The sequence below is a fragment of the Myiozetetes cayanensis genome, unplaced genomic scaffold, assembly GCF_022539395.1.
Source record: "Myiozetetes cayanensis isolate MyiCay16 unplaced genomic scaffold, myiCay2020 scf13, whole genome shotgun sequence".
Taxonomy (NCBI): Eukaryota; Metazoa; Chordata; class Aves; order Passeriformes; family Tyrannidae; genus Myiozetetes; species Myiozetetes cayanensis.
The window spans coordinates 13,677,455-13,692,128 of NW_026086937.1; the positions used below are offsets into that span (position 1 = coordinate 13,677,455).

General features: G+C 57.3%; 1 protein-coding gene across 1 annotated transcript; it reads left to right on the plus strand.

Annotated features, from left to right (window-relative positions):
- Nucleotides 1-1,386: 1,386 nt before the first annotated feature.
- LOC126636265 (mucin-4-like) lies at nt 1,387-14,063 on the plus strand. The gene is made up of 28 exons (XM_050308272.1): nt 1,387-3,607; nt 3,728-4,096; nt 4,398-4,537; nt 4,749-4,913; nt 4,993-5,148; nt 5,288-5,418; nt 5,651-5,739; nt 6,069-6,245; nt 6,346-6,489; nt 6,595-6,714; nt 6,919-7,121; nt 7,823-7,901; nt 8,147-8,317; nt 8,507-8,608; nt 8,815-9,051; nt 9,364-9,498; nt 9,592-9,770; nt 9,887-10,046; nt 10,143-10,241; nt 10,807-10,989; nt 11,080-11,153; nt 11,477-11,541; nt 11,831-12,030; nt 12,244-12,412; nt 12,498-12,650; nt 13,494-13,531; nt 13,614-13,711; nt 13,934-14,063. The coding sequence occupies exons 1-28, from the start codon at nt 1,387-1,389 to the stop codon at nt 13,988-13,990; spliced, it is 6,114 nt and encodes a 2,037-aa protein (XP_050164229.1). The 3' UTR covers nt 13,991-14,063.
- The last annotated feature ends 611 nt before the right edge of the window (nt 14,064-14,674 follow it).

Consider the following 14,674-nt stretch of genomic DNA (forward strand, 5'->3'; position numbering starts at 1 on the left):
GTTGATCCAGCTGGGGCTGCCTTGTCTCGCTCCACAGGCATCCTGGTGCCACAGGCGACAAGAGGGCTGGTCCCAACTGGGAGCAGTGGTGAGCAGGAGGGGCTGCCCAGCCCAGCAGCTCTCCCCGGTGGTCCAGCAATGCGAGACAGCCTCCAGGCAGGGTCAGGGGCTGGGGTCACCTCTCCAGGTGCTGCCAGCCACCCAAGCAGCGCCCCTCCAGCTCCCACCACCACTTGGCACAAGCAGCTTCCGTCCTTCACGCCAGTGGGGCATGCGGTGGGTCTTGCCATGGGTGCTGTCCCTGCAGAGAAGCTGCCAGGGACAGCATGGACTACAGTGCCATTGCTCCCCCAGGACGAGCACAGCACAGGGACATCACACCCCAGCATCAGCAAGAGCTCTACTGAGCCACATGGACCTGCCTCACTCCTGTCCCAGGAGGCCATGCTGGGGGTGGACGAGTCTGCCTCACCTTTAGACCCAGGAGCCAGCATCTCTCAGGACAGGGGCAGCCCCATGAAGACATCAGCAGCCTCAGCCAACTCTGCCGCTGGCCTCCCCGGGTTCTCCCCTGACAAAGTCACGGAAGGAACCAGGATGGCATCCCTACCCTCTGCAGACTCCCCAAGTGCATCCTTGGCAAAGGTCACCTTTTCTTCTGCTGCCACTGGCGCTGGCGAGGCTGCAGAGCCAGGGACACGTGCCTTGTCTGACACTGTCCACAGTGCCTCCCAGGACCCCCCTGTGCCTCCTACTCAGCTGCCTCCAGCCCTTTTGCCCCAAACCCCTGGTGATGCTGTGCCAGACACAGGAGAGAGACTTCCCCCCAGCCACAGCGCTGCTCCTGAAACTGCTGGAGACGGACTGCCTGGAGTCAATGCTGTCACCCACCTCCAGAGCACCACACTAGCTCCAGGCACGCTGGCTGTGGTAGTGGATGTCGTAGCTGAAGAGCATATCCCCACTGTATCATTCCCAGCTCTGGGAAGCACCAGTGCTGAGCTGGTGTCCATGAGGAATGAGGACAGCACCAAAGCCACAGTGGGCACTGCATTCCCAGAGACCAAGGCCACCCCAGGGGGGCTCAGCATGAGCCTGTCCACCCATTCATCTCTTGATGGCATTGGTGATCCCTCTCCAAGGCCCTTTCTGCACTCCACAGGCTCTCTGTTCCCCCAGATCCCCTCAGCAGGTGGAACCCCTCCAACCAGATCCAGCATGGCTGTGCCCTTGTCCCTCACGGGTGCTGGTGGAGAAAAACCAGAGAGAGCCCCTCGAGCTGTTGCTGCTGCACCAACACCTTCCATTGCTGTGTATGGCACTGGGACACTGCCAGCTGCACATCCATCCTCCCTTGTTAGCAACACTCCAGTTCATGAAGCAGGGATGGCAACAGCATCACTGGCCAGTGGCAGTGCCATCACTAAGTTAGGGGACACCGGAGCCACCCTGCCGGTGCCTGATGCATCCCCCGGACACAGCCAGCCTGGTCCCATGGCAGGCTCAGAAACCCCAGGAACTGCTGTCACACCTGGACCTGCACCAGCCCCACCACTCTGGGCTGGGACACAACGTGGGGAACCTCCAGGGGCAGAGACGTGGCCACCAAGCACTGCAACGGGAACTGGCACAGCTATACCAGGTACCCCAGGGACATTCAAAGCAGTCACTGTCCCCGTGGCACCCCAAGCAGATGTCCCCCATCTAATGGAAGGCAGTGCCAATGTAGGAATGGCTCTGGGGGTGCCCCCATCTGACATCCCTCAAGAGACGGCAGCAGTCACATCCCCATTGTCCCTGGATACCACACCACCAGCAATGGGAGCTTCAGGTGACCCCCAACTCGATGGCAGCACCACAGAGCAAGCAATGGGGATGGGGTTCCTGGAGGTGGGCACGGAGGAGAACCCAGATGCCAAACATGCGACTAGCACTGCCAGGCCATCACCAGAGCCACCTGCCCAAGAGAATGATGCTTCTGAAACAAGGCCCCCAGTGAATCTGACTCTTCCAGCTCCCAAAGGCAGTCCCTCAGCCTCACTGGCTGTGACTAACCCCAGCCCAGCACTGACCAAGGCCAGACCCCTCACCAGCACAGCCACTATGAAGACATCTCAGCCCACAGTACCACCAAGCCCCAAAAATGCAGCTGCAGAGGGAGGCCAGGGCACGTCCCAGTTGGCAGCAGATGACAGCACCATGCAGGCAACTCTGGGCTCAACCCTGGTTGAGAACACAAGGGTGGGTGCCACAACAAGTACCCATCGCAGCGGTGACATCTCTTTGGGGACAGGCCCACCGGCGTCACCCCATGACACAGCCAGCATCAATACCCATCCAAGTGCTGCATCATTCCACAGCTACCGCACTGCTGAGCCCACCTCAGACACGGGCATGAACTTGGACATGGACACAGTTTCTCCCATGATGAGGAACGAGGCTGCAAGGCTGTCCCTGGAGTTGCCCACTCCTATGACTGGTGTGACTGAGCCAGGTGCCAGTGATGCCGCCCTGTCAGCACACTCTGCCCCGGGCAGCAAAAGTCCTACAGCAGTGGCCATCATGGGCTCAGTGTCACCCACAGCTACAGAGCTGATTGTAGCACCTTCCCCTGGCCTTGCTCACAGCACTGCTGAGACAGATGTCAGTGTGTCCCCTACTGTCCCTGGGAGCACCCATCTGAAGATGGTGGCACCCTCTGACACCCCCAGCATCACTGTCACTGGTCCAGCAGAGAGAGCAGGTAATGTCATTATGGACAGGGTCACAACACCTGCCTCTGCTGTTCCCAGCAGTGCCTCTGCTCCACACAGCCCCCATGTCACCTCGAGGCCATCTCCTGAGGCCACTGATAGCATCCACAACACAGACCCGAGAGCTCTCAATGCAGTCACTGAGGACGAGCCCATTGCTGGGGTCACCACGCTGGCTGTTGGCCACACACACCTGTGGGAGACTACAATTGCATCCTGGTCAGGTGCTGAAGGTATCACTGCCCGTGCAGACACCACCCCAACTGAGAACATCAACGAGGATGTAGCACCTTCAGCCAGCACCAGCAGCACCCACGTCCCTGATTCCAACACCACTGGCACAAACCTGGCCACCACAGCAGCCACCAGCATGTTCCCCAGCAACACCACCCCGCTAGCCACCTCAGTGGGCTGGGATACCTCTGTGGTGACCAGGACCACCACAGCCACGCCGTTTGCCACAGCAAGGAACATCACCACCAGCAGTACCCTGTCCCTCACTGTAACACACAGTGAGACAAGCAGAGGTGGGCAATCTGTCCTGTCCCCACCAAGTAACTCCTCACTGGAAACAACTGCTCTTAGTCCCAGCCCTGCTGTTGCAGTGCCCAGTTCACCCCTCCCCACCCTGAACAGCCCAGCAGAGGAGGCAACAACAACCCCTTCATCCCTGCTTGGTGTTGGTGCAGCCGGGGAGGTGGCAGCTGGACAGACTCCCACTGAGTCAACAACAGGCACCACTTCTACATCTGCCAGCAACCACAACACGGGACAAGCAGCAAGCGTGTCCCCTCCTGCCTTCCAGACATCTCCAGGGGCACCTCTGTGGGGGGAGCAAACAGCCATCACTGCAGGCAAGAGCACAGCCATTGCTGCAGAGAATACCAGAGCCATCACTGCAAGGAACACCTCAGCCATCACTGCAGAGAACACTGCAGCCATCACTGCAGAGAACACTGCAGCCATCCCTGCAGAGAACACTGCAGCCATCACTGCAGAGAACACTGCAGCCACCCCTGCAGGGAGTACCACAGCCATCCCTGAAGGCAGCACCATGGCCATCACCACAGGCAGCACCACAGCCATCAGCACCACATCCATCACTGCAGGCAGCACCACGGCCATTGCATCCACAGCTCCAGTGAGCCCAGACAAGGAGCTGGGACGTCTCCCAGCTCCAGGCACCACAGCATTGCTGAGACCACCAGCCACCGCCAGCCCTGCCACCTCCCCATCTTCTGCCTTTCGGACACAGAGAGGACCAGCACTGAGCACATCTGCCCACACCACTGCTGGCCACAGAAATCCTGCCCCTGAGCCCCAACCCACCCATGAGCTTATCAGTAAGTAGATTTTCTTTTCCCAAAGCCACGAGCAGGAAGGGTTTGTCAGGCAATCAAGCATCATGGTGAATGGGGGTACAGCCTGGTCCAGGGTGTCTCATCTGCATTGCATGTTGAGCTACCAGATTCATGGGGAAAGGCAAAATAGGAAAACTGAGAGCATTCCAAGAGTGGGTTAAAAACTGGGTTACAATTCTTCAGAGAACAGGCAGCAAGTAGGTGAGTTTGTCCAGGCTGCAGGATGGATAAAGCAGACATTAATGGTTTTACACCTTTTCCATTCATCTCCTGCCCATGTCAGTGCCAGCAGCCTCCCTCTACCCTTTTGGCATCGAAGGAGGGGACCAAGAGTATGTCCAGAGGATGGTGGATTTTAACTCCCCGCTGTTCAAGCCAGAGATTGGATTTCCCTTTGGGAAGTCGCTGCGAGATGCTCTCTATGTGAGTTCCCCCCTCAATGAGCACATAAGGGATGTGTTGCCATTTTGGTAAAAAAAAAAGCAAACAACACAGAAATGGAGCAGAAGCCAAACTTTGTCCTATCATCTTTTTTATAAAATTTAAAATGGCTGGTTTCTGCTCACTTGTGGAGGCTAAAAGCGATCCCAGGAGCTGCCTGGGTTGTAGGCAAATAACAAATTATTTTGGTTAGTTTACAGATAATGGACAGATCATTTTCCCACCCACGGACAACTATTTCCCATCCAACCCTAACCCACCTCCCCGGGGCTTCAGTGGCCGGGAGAGCTTCCCAATGGTGGCTGCCTTTTGGGATGATGCAGATTTCTCCCAGGGCATTGGCACCACCTGGTACCAGGTGAGGACCACCAGAGATGTTCTCCTGGGAGAGCCCAGCTCCTGGCTCACTCATTTAACCCTCTCTCACCAACTGGCAGGAGTACTCCACCCTCAGGTCTACCCGAGACCCCCTTGTCCAGGATGTGGAAGCAAAGATTGAGAAATACCTGAAAATCCCCTACGTAGCAAAATGGACCTTGAAGGTGACATGGGAGAAGGCTCCAGCATATCCATCCCAGAGGGATGACACTCAGGTGAGCAGTGGGGGACCCAGGTGACAGAGGGGACTGTTGGCAGCTGTTTCAGATCTCACCACCTCATTCTGCACTGTGAGGAGAGCAGGGGAGGCTTTGGGGATGTTAAGGGTTTCTTAACACCCTTGGGTTTCTCCAGACGAGCACGTACCAGGCAGTCCTCACCACCGATGGGAACTATTCCTTCGCCCTGCTACTCTACCAGGACAGCGGGATGCGGTGGGACTACACCAAGCTGGCTGCAGGCAATGTGCTGATTGGCTTCTCCAGGTGCTGTGCATGCCTGACTGGGTTTTCAGACAGCAGAGGCTTCTCCTAGCACTGTGTTGGGACCATTGGAGATGTTATCCCCAGGAGAGCCCAGCTCCCACTCCTGGAACAACCCTGTCACATTTAAACCCTCTCTCCTGCAAACCACAGCAGTTCCCACCCCAGCTGCTCTGTGGGGAGCAGAGGAGGGTTGTGTTGGAAGGGTGACTCCAAACCTTCTCTCTCCACACAGTGGAAATGGCTATGCCCAAAACAGTGAGCTGACTCAAAAGCCACGAGCTGTCAAGTACAGACCAGATCAGCACAGCAGCATCGGCTTTGGTACGGCACAGGGGAGTCCTCAGGGCAGGTGGGGATGGATGGAGGGAGCTGTGTGCTCCGTGCAGGAGCATGTCCCCAGCACATATCCCTGTGAGGCAATGGGCCAGTGAAGCCACTGGGCAAGGGCTGGCCACCAAGAGCAGAGCATGGGTGTTCTGTGTCCTGCTGTGCCTTGCGTGGGTGTCCCATGTCCTGCTGGGACACTCGGCTCTAGAGGGAGCCTGGAGACCTCGTGTGAGGTCAGTGGCCAGGGACTGCTGTCCCATGGGATCACTCAGCACAAGGTGAGACCTTGGCTGAGCGGTGCTGTTCTCTGGCTGCTTCCCCAGATGTGCGTGGACTGTGGATATACAGGCTGGACAGTCGCCCCCGGGTGAACTACAGGCTGTGGTGCCTGGCGTGGTTGGATGCAGAGCCAGCACCGGCCACCTGGAACAGCCAGCTGCCACCATGCCCCTGCTCCCAGCCTCAGGCAGAGCTGGACCCCCGCTACCGCTGGAGCAGAGGTGCCAATGTAGACCCCTGCGGCCATCCACGGCAGGGGGAGGATGGCAGGGGCTCCCCTCCTGCTCTGGGGATGGTCGTGATCCTTCCACACCATTTCAGGCCTGGCAGATGTCTCCACAAAGATGCTGCGCACTGCATCCCCCAGCCCCACCGGAGCTGGGGTGCGATGTCTGTACCAAGATGGGAGCTTCCTCGAAGGCTGGCAGGAGAGAGCATGGAGCCTCCCCATCCACCCCACCACTGGTCAGTGGGCACTGTCATTCCTTCACCCTAAAAGACCCTGAGCACCGAGCAGAGGTGCAGCAAGGGCCCCAACAGCCCCCAGCCCCCAGCCACCTTCCTCCACAGACAGGGAGCTGGAGGCGTTCAAGTGGTGCTGCCGGCGTGTGGGGAAGCCCCTGTTCTGCTCCAGGTTTGCTGAGAAGAGGCCGAGGGTCGGCTGTGAGGGATATGTGCCACCCACCCCTGGTGAGTCCCCAGGCTCTGCCTCCTCTGTGCCAGGAGTGGGTGTCACAGCCATACACAGACCCCATGCCATTAGCCACACTTCGTGGCATCCCAGTGAGGGCTGCTGAGCCAGCACAGCCCTGGGGGTGCTCTCCTCCCTGAAATGACACCAACATTTGCTCTTCTTCCTCCCCCCAAAATGATTCCATCTCCTTTGGACCCCAGCTGGCGCCTTTGGGGACCCCCACATCACCACCCTGGATGGACTCACCTACACCTTCAATGGGCTCGGGGATTTTGTCCTGCTGCTGGCCAGTGATGCCCACACCAGCTTCATGCTGCAGGGGCGCACAGCACAGACTGGCACGGCCCAGGCCACCAACTTCGTGGCATTTGCTGCCCAGTACATCTCCACAATCACCACAACAGTGAGTAGGAGCACCCTGGGTATGGGTCAGAGCTTCTAACGGGAGAGGCCCCTCTGGCAGGCTGGGCATCACTTCTGCATCACTTACAGAGTGATGTGGGTGGGACCCTCTCCTTTTCCAGCCACCTCCCACCACTCCAACAAAGTGCTAATAGTGATGGGATGGGCTAAGACTCACCAGACACAGGTCTAACACCTCTTGCAAAGAGGCCAAAAAGGGCTGGGGACTCTGCAGGAGCATGGTGTGCTCCACCTTTGTCATTGCACACTCCTTGTGTGCATTAGCACAAGTGAATGCTCTTCCTTGCTTGGCAGAATTGCTCCCCACACCTGTTCCATTAAGCAGAATGTCCTGGTGTCACCAGAAACAGCCACTGAGCAGTTTAAGGAGGGGGCTCAGAGCCAGCAGCCCACTGGCACAGCTCCCCACATCGTCATGGTCAGACAAGGAGGAATAGTGGCCTTGGTGTGCCCCATGCCAGTGGTGGCAAGGGGCAGCTGGTTGTCCTCTTCTGTGCAATCATCAAAGCTGCTCTATCATGTGTCTCCTGGAGAGAAGAACATGCCAATATGGGCCCTGGGGCTGAGCCTCTCTGCCAGGGCTGGAGGAGGACAGGGTTTAACTTAAGTGTCCCCAGCATGGGTGGATGGCAGGAAGGGAGGAGCAGAGGGGCTGACCGGGACATCTGCTGTGATTTGCAGGTTGAATGGACCTTGGGAAGCCAGGGTGACATCCAAGTACTCCTGAACAATGAAACCATCCAGTTTTCCTATTCCCAAGGTGAGCAGGATGTGCTGTTAAATGTTCAATGTATTTGCAGGAGACAAGGAATATCCCCAGCCACTGGCACCAGCCCTGCCCAGCACAAGGGCAACTGTCCTGAGCTCCATCAAACATCTCCCACCTGCACCTCTCTCTAGTTTGGGCAGGGTGGATGGGGAGCACTCCCCTCCACAAGTTCACGGTCATCATTTCAGGCCCCAGCCTCGTGCAGACTCTCCCTCTGTGCTCTCCTTCTCTTGCAGACATGGGTGACGAGGTGTACTACAGCCCTGGAGTTCTGCTGATCAATGCCTCCTCTGTCACGGCCGTCTTCGATGGGACCATCGCCATCTCCATCTCGGCCACCTCCGGGATCCTCAGCGTGGTCTGCAGCCTGCCCGACTGGTACCGCAACAGCACCAAGGGCCTCCTGGGTGAGGACTTCTGGCACTGCTGCAGAGCTGGGGTGCAAGTTCCCTTCCCAAACTAAAGCAGGCTGGAAAACTGGGGGAATGTGCTTGTGAGGGTGGGGACCCCTGGGTCTAAACTAAACACTGGCCAGCACTGGAGAGGACATCAAACATGTCATGGGAGACTCCATCCCTCTGGTGATGCTCCACCAGGTGTGTGGGACCATGACCCCACAGATGATTTCCAGATGCCAAATGGTAGCAGCATCCCCGTGAACAGCAGTGAGGAGGAGATCTACAGCTATGGGATGACCTGTAAGTCCATGCTTAGGATCCACCTTGATGATCCCCTCCTTCCTGCACCTTTTGGGCATGCTTTAGCTGTAAACATTTAAACACTTGCCTGAAAAACAGTGATGCCTGGAAAACCCTTTGGTCTCCTCACTGCTCTGTGGAAATGAACCCTAAAACATAAGGAACCTTAAAAACTCAAGACTGTCTCCATGGTTGCTCTCTTGCAGGGGCTGTTGGTGAGAACAGCCTGTTTGCTCAGCCTTTGGACTCACCGGTACTGAACTTCACACCCATCTTCTTGTCTCGGCTGCGGCAGGAGAATGAAAGCCAGTACCAGCTGGCAGCCTCACAGTGTCATGGCAGCAAGGAGTGTATCTACGATTCACTGAGCACAGGGAACTTGGCCCTGGGCCTGGCCACCCAGAGCCTTGCAGCCGACTTCCAGCAGAGGAAGACAGTACTCAGTAAGTGAAGCAGATCCTCACCTCCAAGAGAGCATGGCTGGGGTAACTGCATAGTGCCCTGCTCCCTCCCTGGGCTCTTTTGTTCCATGTGAGACAGGAGAGAAATCACCAAGGTCTTGGAGTTGCACTGCCCAGCTGGTTCACCTCCAAGCCTGGGAGATGCCACCATGCTGTGCAACACAAGGGCCTTGTTAGTGGGTGGTCACGGCAGTACCTGCTTGGGGTCCCGTCCTCACCAGGAGGGACTCAGAGCCAAGGGGTGACAAGGCGACAATTGCAAACCACCAGTATGCTGCACTGCTCTTTCCTCAGACTCCTTCCCTCCGGTCATCACCGGTGATGCTTCGGTCACAGCCTTCAGGACAGAGAAGGTCAGAAGGCAGTACCACGCCCTGGGGGTGGGTGCACGCTTTGTGCCCCACCTCTCACCACAGCTCAACATATCAGGTACAGAAGGAGAGATGGGGAAGATGGGACAGGCTGGAATGGGGGCATACGCTTTCCTCTGCCACCTCTGATTCCCACCTCTCCTCCCTGCAGAGAATGGCACCCTGACGTGGGAACCTCATGGGATAGTCCCATTCACTATCAACCTGGAAGCTGTCGGGTCCAACAACCTCTCTGCACTCCTCCAGCTCCGCTTCACCCTTTGCAGATGCAGCAGGAGCCAGGAGTGTGATTACAGCAACACTGTCACCCTCAGGGAGTCTTCCCTGCAGGTAGTGTGGCAGAAAGCTCCTCTGGTGTCACACCATGCCTGTCCTCGTGCCAGCTGTGCTGGCTGTCTTCTCTGTCCACCCACCCTCCTAAGCCAGTCTCACTGTCCCCTTCCCAGCTGGCAGCCTGCAGGTGCGAAAGTGGCTACTCAGGTCCCTTGTGCCAGGACCCTCTGGACCCCTGCTCCCAGGGATGCTTCCCTGGTGTGGGCTGTGACCCGTACACTGGCTGTGGCCCCTGTCCAGCTGGTCTGACTGGTGATGGACAGCACTGCTCAGGTGAAAAGGGCTCACTTTGGCTGCTGGGAACCCGGTGAGCCTGCAGGACCCCAGCCAAGGTGGCACTCCCGGTGCCACGGTGCATTGCCTCGGCAGATATCGACGAGTGCGCGCAGGGGATGGAGTGCCTGGGGAATGCCACCTGCACCAACACAGTGGGCAGCTACGTCTGCTCCTGCCCAGCCAGCGAGGAGGGTGAGTACACACTCCCTCGCAGGAATGGTCCTCAGCCCCATCACCCCTGGGTACTCTGGAAGAGGGTTCCTATGGGACCCAGGCTGGCCAGAGAGGAGAGAAGGGGGAGCTGGCTGAGCTCTGTGCCCAAGCCTTGCTGTCCTTAACAGAAGAGACTGGAGTCCAGACGCCACTTGTGTTCCCAGGCTGCAGATCTCACTAATCTTCCGGGAAGGGAAATTTTTCCCACGCAGTTTTTCTCCTTGAGAAAAAAAGAAATCTCACATGCAGAGGTTGGGGCTGAAATCAAGCCCTGTTTTCAGATGGCTGTGGTGGGGTTGAGGTGATGGCTTTTGCTCTCATTCTAGTGCAGCAGGTTGGGATTTCACAAGGGCAAATGGCTGCAGCTGGGAGAGGGGGATGCAGGGCTGTTGCTTGAGGATCTAACTTTACACTGCAAGTCCTAACACATAAAAGAAAAACAAAACAAATCTTGGAAGAAAGGCCTTACAAAGTGGCTGTGGATGGCCCAGTGCCCTGGGGCCAGGTTGATGCCTCCAGCTGATCTGGGCTCCCCGTCCTGCAGGTGAGACGCCAGGCTGTGGCTCAGCCTGTGGATCCCGCTCCTGCCCCGAGGGCTACTGCAGCAACGGGGGACGCTGCCACCTGCACCCCATTACCTGCACCCCCACCTGTGCCTGCCCCTCCGCTTTCACCGACCAGCGCTGCCTGGTGGCGGGGGGGGATTTTCGGCCACTGCCCAGTGCAGGTGGGTGCCTGTGCCTGGTGTGGGGTGAACCTCAATCCCACTCACCCCTGTCCTAGGATTCCAGAGCCACCACTGTCTTTCCCCCAGCAGATCTGCCCCGGCGAAGCATCCGGCTGCGGGTCAGGACACTGCTAAACACCACTGCTGAGGAAGTCAACAGCACTGTATGTCACTGGAGGGAATGGGCTGAGGGAGGGGGACACACCAGCACACTGGGAAGCATGGCAGCTTGGGGTGCCCATGCCTCCATATGCCTCCCTCCCATGGGATCTCTGGGGATCCAGCAGATCCACAAGCCCACAGGGAGGAAATACCACCTGCGTGATGCCAGCTGTGACTGTAGCCATGTGCCAGGTTCCCAGCACATGAACCAAGGGCTAGGGCAACCCGTGGGGCTCAGCCAATGTGCCTGCATCACCCTTCAGCCTCTCCCCATGCTGGCGCCATTCTGCCCTCCCCTAATGCCTTCCCATTCCCCTTGCTGCAGGTGTCAGCCATCCTGGGCTCCCTGGAGGTAAAGACTTTCCAAAGCAACACCAACGTCACCCAGATGTGAGTCAACAGTGAAGCAGACCCGTGCCCACCCCAGTGATCTGTCAGGGCAGGGCTGGGCACAGGGTCATAGGGTTTGGTGCACAAAGAGCGTTTTCCCCTACCCCAGAGTCTGTTTTTCCAGCTTTGATGCTGGTAAACCCCTAGAGACACAAGCCATTTGGCATCCTCTGCCTCCTGCCTCATCCCTTCTTTACACCACCCAAATGGGAATACTGAGGCACAGTGAGGCTCAGTCACTCTGTGGTGCGGCAGTGGCTCTGCCAGCAGCCCCGTCTTTTCCCTGCAGGACAGACAGTGATGGCTTCACCTTCGTGGTGGTGTCTGAGTTTGCCTATGACAGCCACAGCACCGTCATCCGATTCCTGAACGAGGAGCTGCCGGTGGCCATCACCAGAGCCTTCAATGGGCGGCGAGGGCGACAGGAGGCAGGCACAGGGCTCCTCTTCCAGCACCTGCACCAGGACAACATCACTGACCTGGTGAAGCGTGAGTTGCTCCCAGCACTGAGCTATGGAGTGTGGGAGGAGCACCCCGCTGTCCCCATTGCCCTCTCTGTGTCCCAGTGTTCGGTTAATGCCTGTGAGGGAGGAGGGTGAGCAGCCTCCTCCACTCCAGGGGGGGAGGGTCCAGCCCAGTGAGATCTAATGTAGCATCAAGGGTGATGCTGTGTGGCCTAACCCATGTGCCCTCCCTCCCCAGTGACAGTGGCTGAGCTGAGGGACTATTTCCCCTGTGCTCTGTATGGCTACAAGGGCTACCGCCTCCACTATGTGGGGACCATCGGCTTCATCTGCATCTCCCCTTGCAAGATGGGCTACTGCCAGCACGGCAGCCAGTGCCAGCACCTGCCTGAGGGGCCCACGTGCAGGTAGCAGTACCACTGGGGTGGACAAGGCCACCCAGCACAGCCACTTCTCCCCATGGCATCAATGCTCCTCCCTCCCCATCCACAGCTGCCTGCCTTTCTCCATCTTCTCCCCGGCTGGCGCCCGGTGCGAGTGGCTGGCCATCAGCCTTGTCGCCTTCCTTGGAATCTTGCTGGGAGCCCTGGCTCTGCTCTGCCTCCTGTTTGCCATCGTCTGCCTGACCCTGCACCTCTGCCGCCGGTACCGCCGCCAGCACCAGGGGTGAGCCATGGGCTGGACCCACACTGGGGTGGGTGCTGGGGGTACAGCAGGGGAGGAGGTTGGGTGTCAGAAAGAAAATCTGATGGAAAATCCACTTTTGGAAGATCCACAGGTGGTGGGACTCATCTGGTCTAGGGAAGGGGCTGGGTGACCTTTTAGCATTTTCCAGCTCATTTCCCAGTCATCTGCTGCTCGGAGGTGCGATAGCATCTGTGGGTTGAACATTAGCTTCCCTTTCTCACCATGTCAGGGAAAGTTTGCATTTCTTCCTCATCCCACCCAGTGCTTGGTAAGAGACGGGCTTTCTGTTTAACTCTAATTTGAATACAACCCAAATGATTTCCACTGCAATTCACACATGTCTGGAAAGAGTTGGCCTGGAGTAAGTGCTTTCAGGACTGGACCTTCCTCTCCTGCAGAGCAGGGAGTTAACAGAAGAATGGCAAGGTGCAAGGCTGGGGTGCAAGCACTATCATCTCCTTCCTTCTCCCTAGCCCTTGGTCCTGGGGTGGCATCCTCACCCAGGGGAAGCTTAGAGCCCCAAGCCACCTGCTTTGGTTGGAGGTGTGTCTTGCCCATGTTCCCAGCTCCCTGCTGGCCCTGGAACCAGGGATCTCTGGGAAGCAACTTTGTTAGTTTGCACCTGTGGCAAGGCAAGAAATTGTGTGCAAAACAACTGGGGCTTCTCCTCTTCTCATAGCCTCATCTCACCCCCACAGTCAGTCACTGGTCCCTTTACCATCTGATTCAGACAGCAGGAGCAGGTAGGGGCTCTCCCAGCATCCCCACACATGTTGTCCCCTTTCTGTTCCACCCTCTCAGGGCCAAGGAGACCTTCTGGAGGACACGGCCCTTCTCCTGTGAGTACATCCCTGCAAACTGCCCCCACCATGGCTCTGCTTCACCCCAGTCTTCAAGCTCTGCTCATCTTCCCTGCTCCAGCTTTGACAATGGCAGAAGAGCAAGCAGAGCCCATCCGCTCCCACTCCCTTGAAAGGCCCTGGAAACCACAGCTCCAGGCTATTGACCCCTCAGTCCAGGTCTGCCCGGGGGTTGTTGTCCCTGTGGGGCATTGGGGTGGGAAGCTTTGGACTGGGAACTGAATCCTGGCCCCCTGCCTTGATGCTTGGGAGTTGTGCCTTGTCCTGGAGCATCGTGGATGCTTTGGCTGGTGTTGGGATGCACACCACTGTCTGAGCTCGTTGTGAAGAGCAGAGCCCATGCAATATTGACAGCATGGTGAGGCCTGTCCTTATTTACAGATAAAGATCCAGAGACCCCACATCAGGCCCCCACACCAGCCCCCGCAACAACCCTAGCCTGCCACTGGTCCTGCTCCGGCTCCTCCAGGCTCACCAAGGAATCAGACGCTGCCTCCCGCTCTGCTCTCGCTCTCAAGGTCTCCAGCAACACCAACACATGGAAGCAGAGGACAGGCTTTTGGATTCTGAGGGAGGATCCACTCTGGAGGAGGAGCTTTTTTGAATGAAAAATGTGGGTTTATGTTGGGTGACCAAAGCAAGAGGATTTCACCTTCCCATCTGCAGAGACAACCAGGATTGACCTTGAATGTGTCTGCACTGGGATATTCACTAGTGCAATGTAACCAGACCCTGTAGAGTCCCTGATAGCAGGGTCAGGTGGGGCAAAACAGTGAGTATAATCTGATAGGAACAAAATAGAATAAACAAAAAATTATGGCATGCTGCTAAATTGTCTGTACCCTGGGGGTCCATTCACCAGCCCTTCTTCCCTCCTGCTGAGCTCTCAAGTACCTGCTTTTTTTTGGTGCCATTCACAGAACCAAAGTGATGGATTTTTTTGGTTGCTCCATCCTCTCATTCGCCCTGTAAAGCTGCAAGTCTCCTCTCACTGTTTTCATGGACACTGCTTACAGTGGCTCAGATCACACAGGTCAGGCTGTGGTCCCCACAATCCCCCTACAGCCCTTCAACCCTGGTGATGGGAAATGCTGATACACTCCAAGGAGAGTGTATCAGACC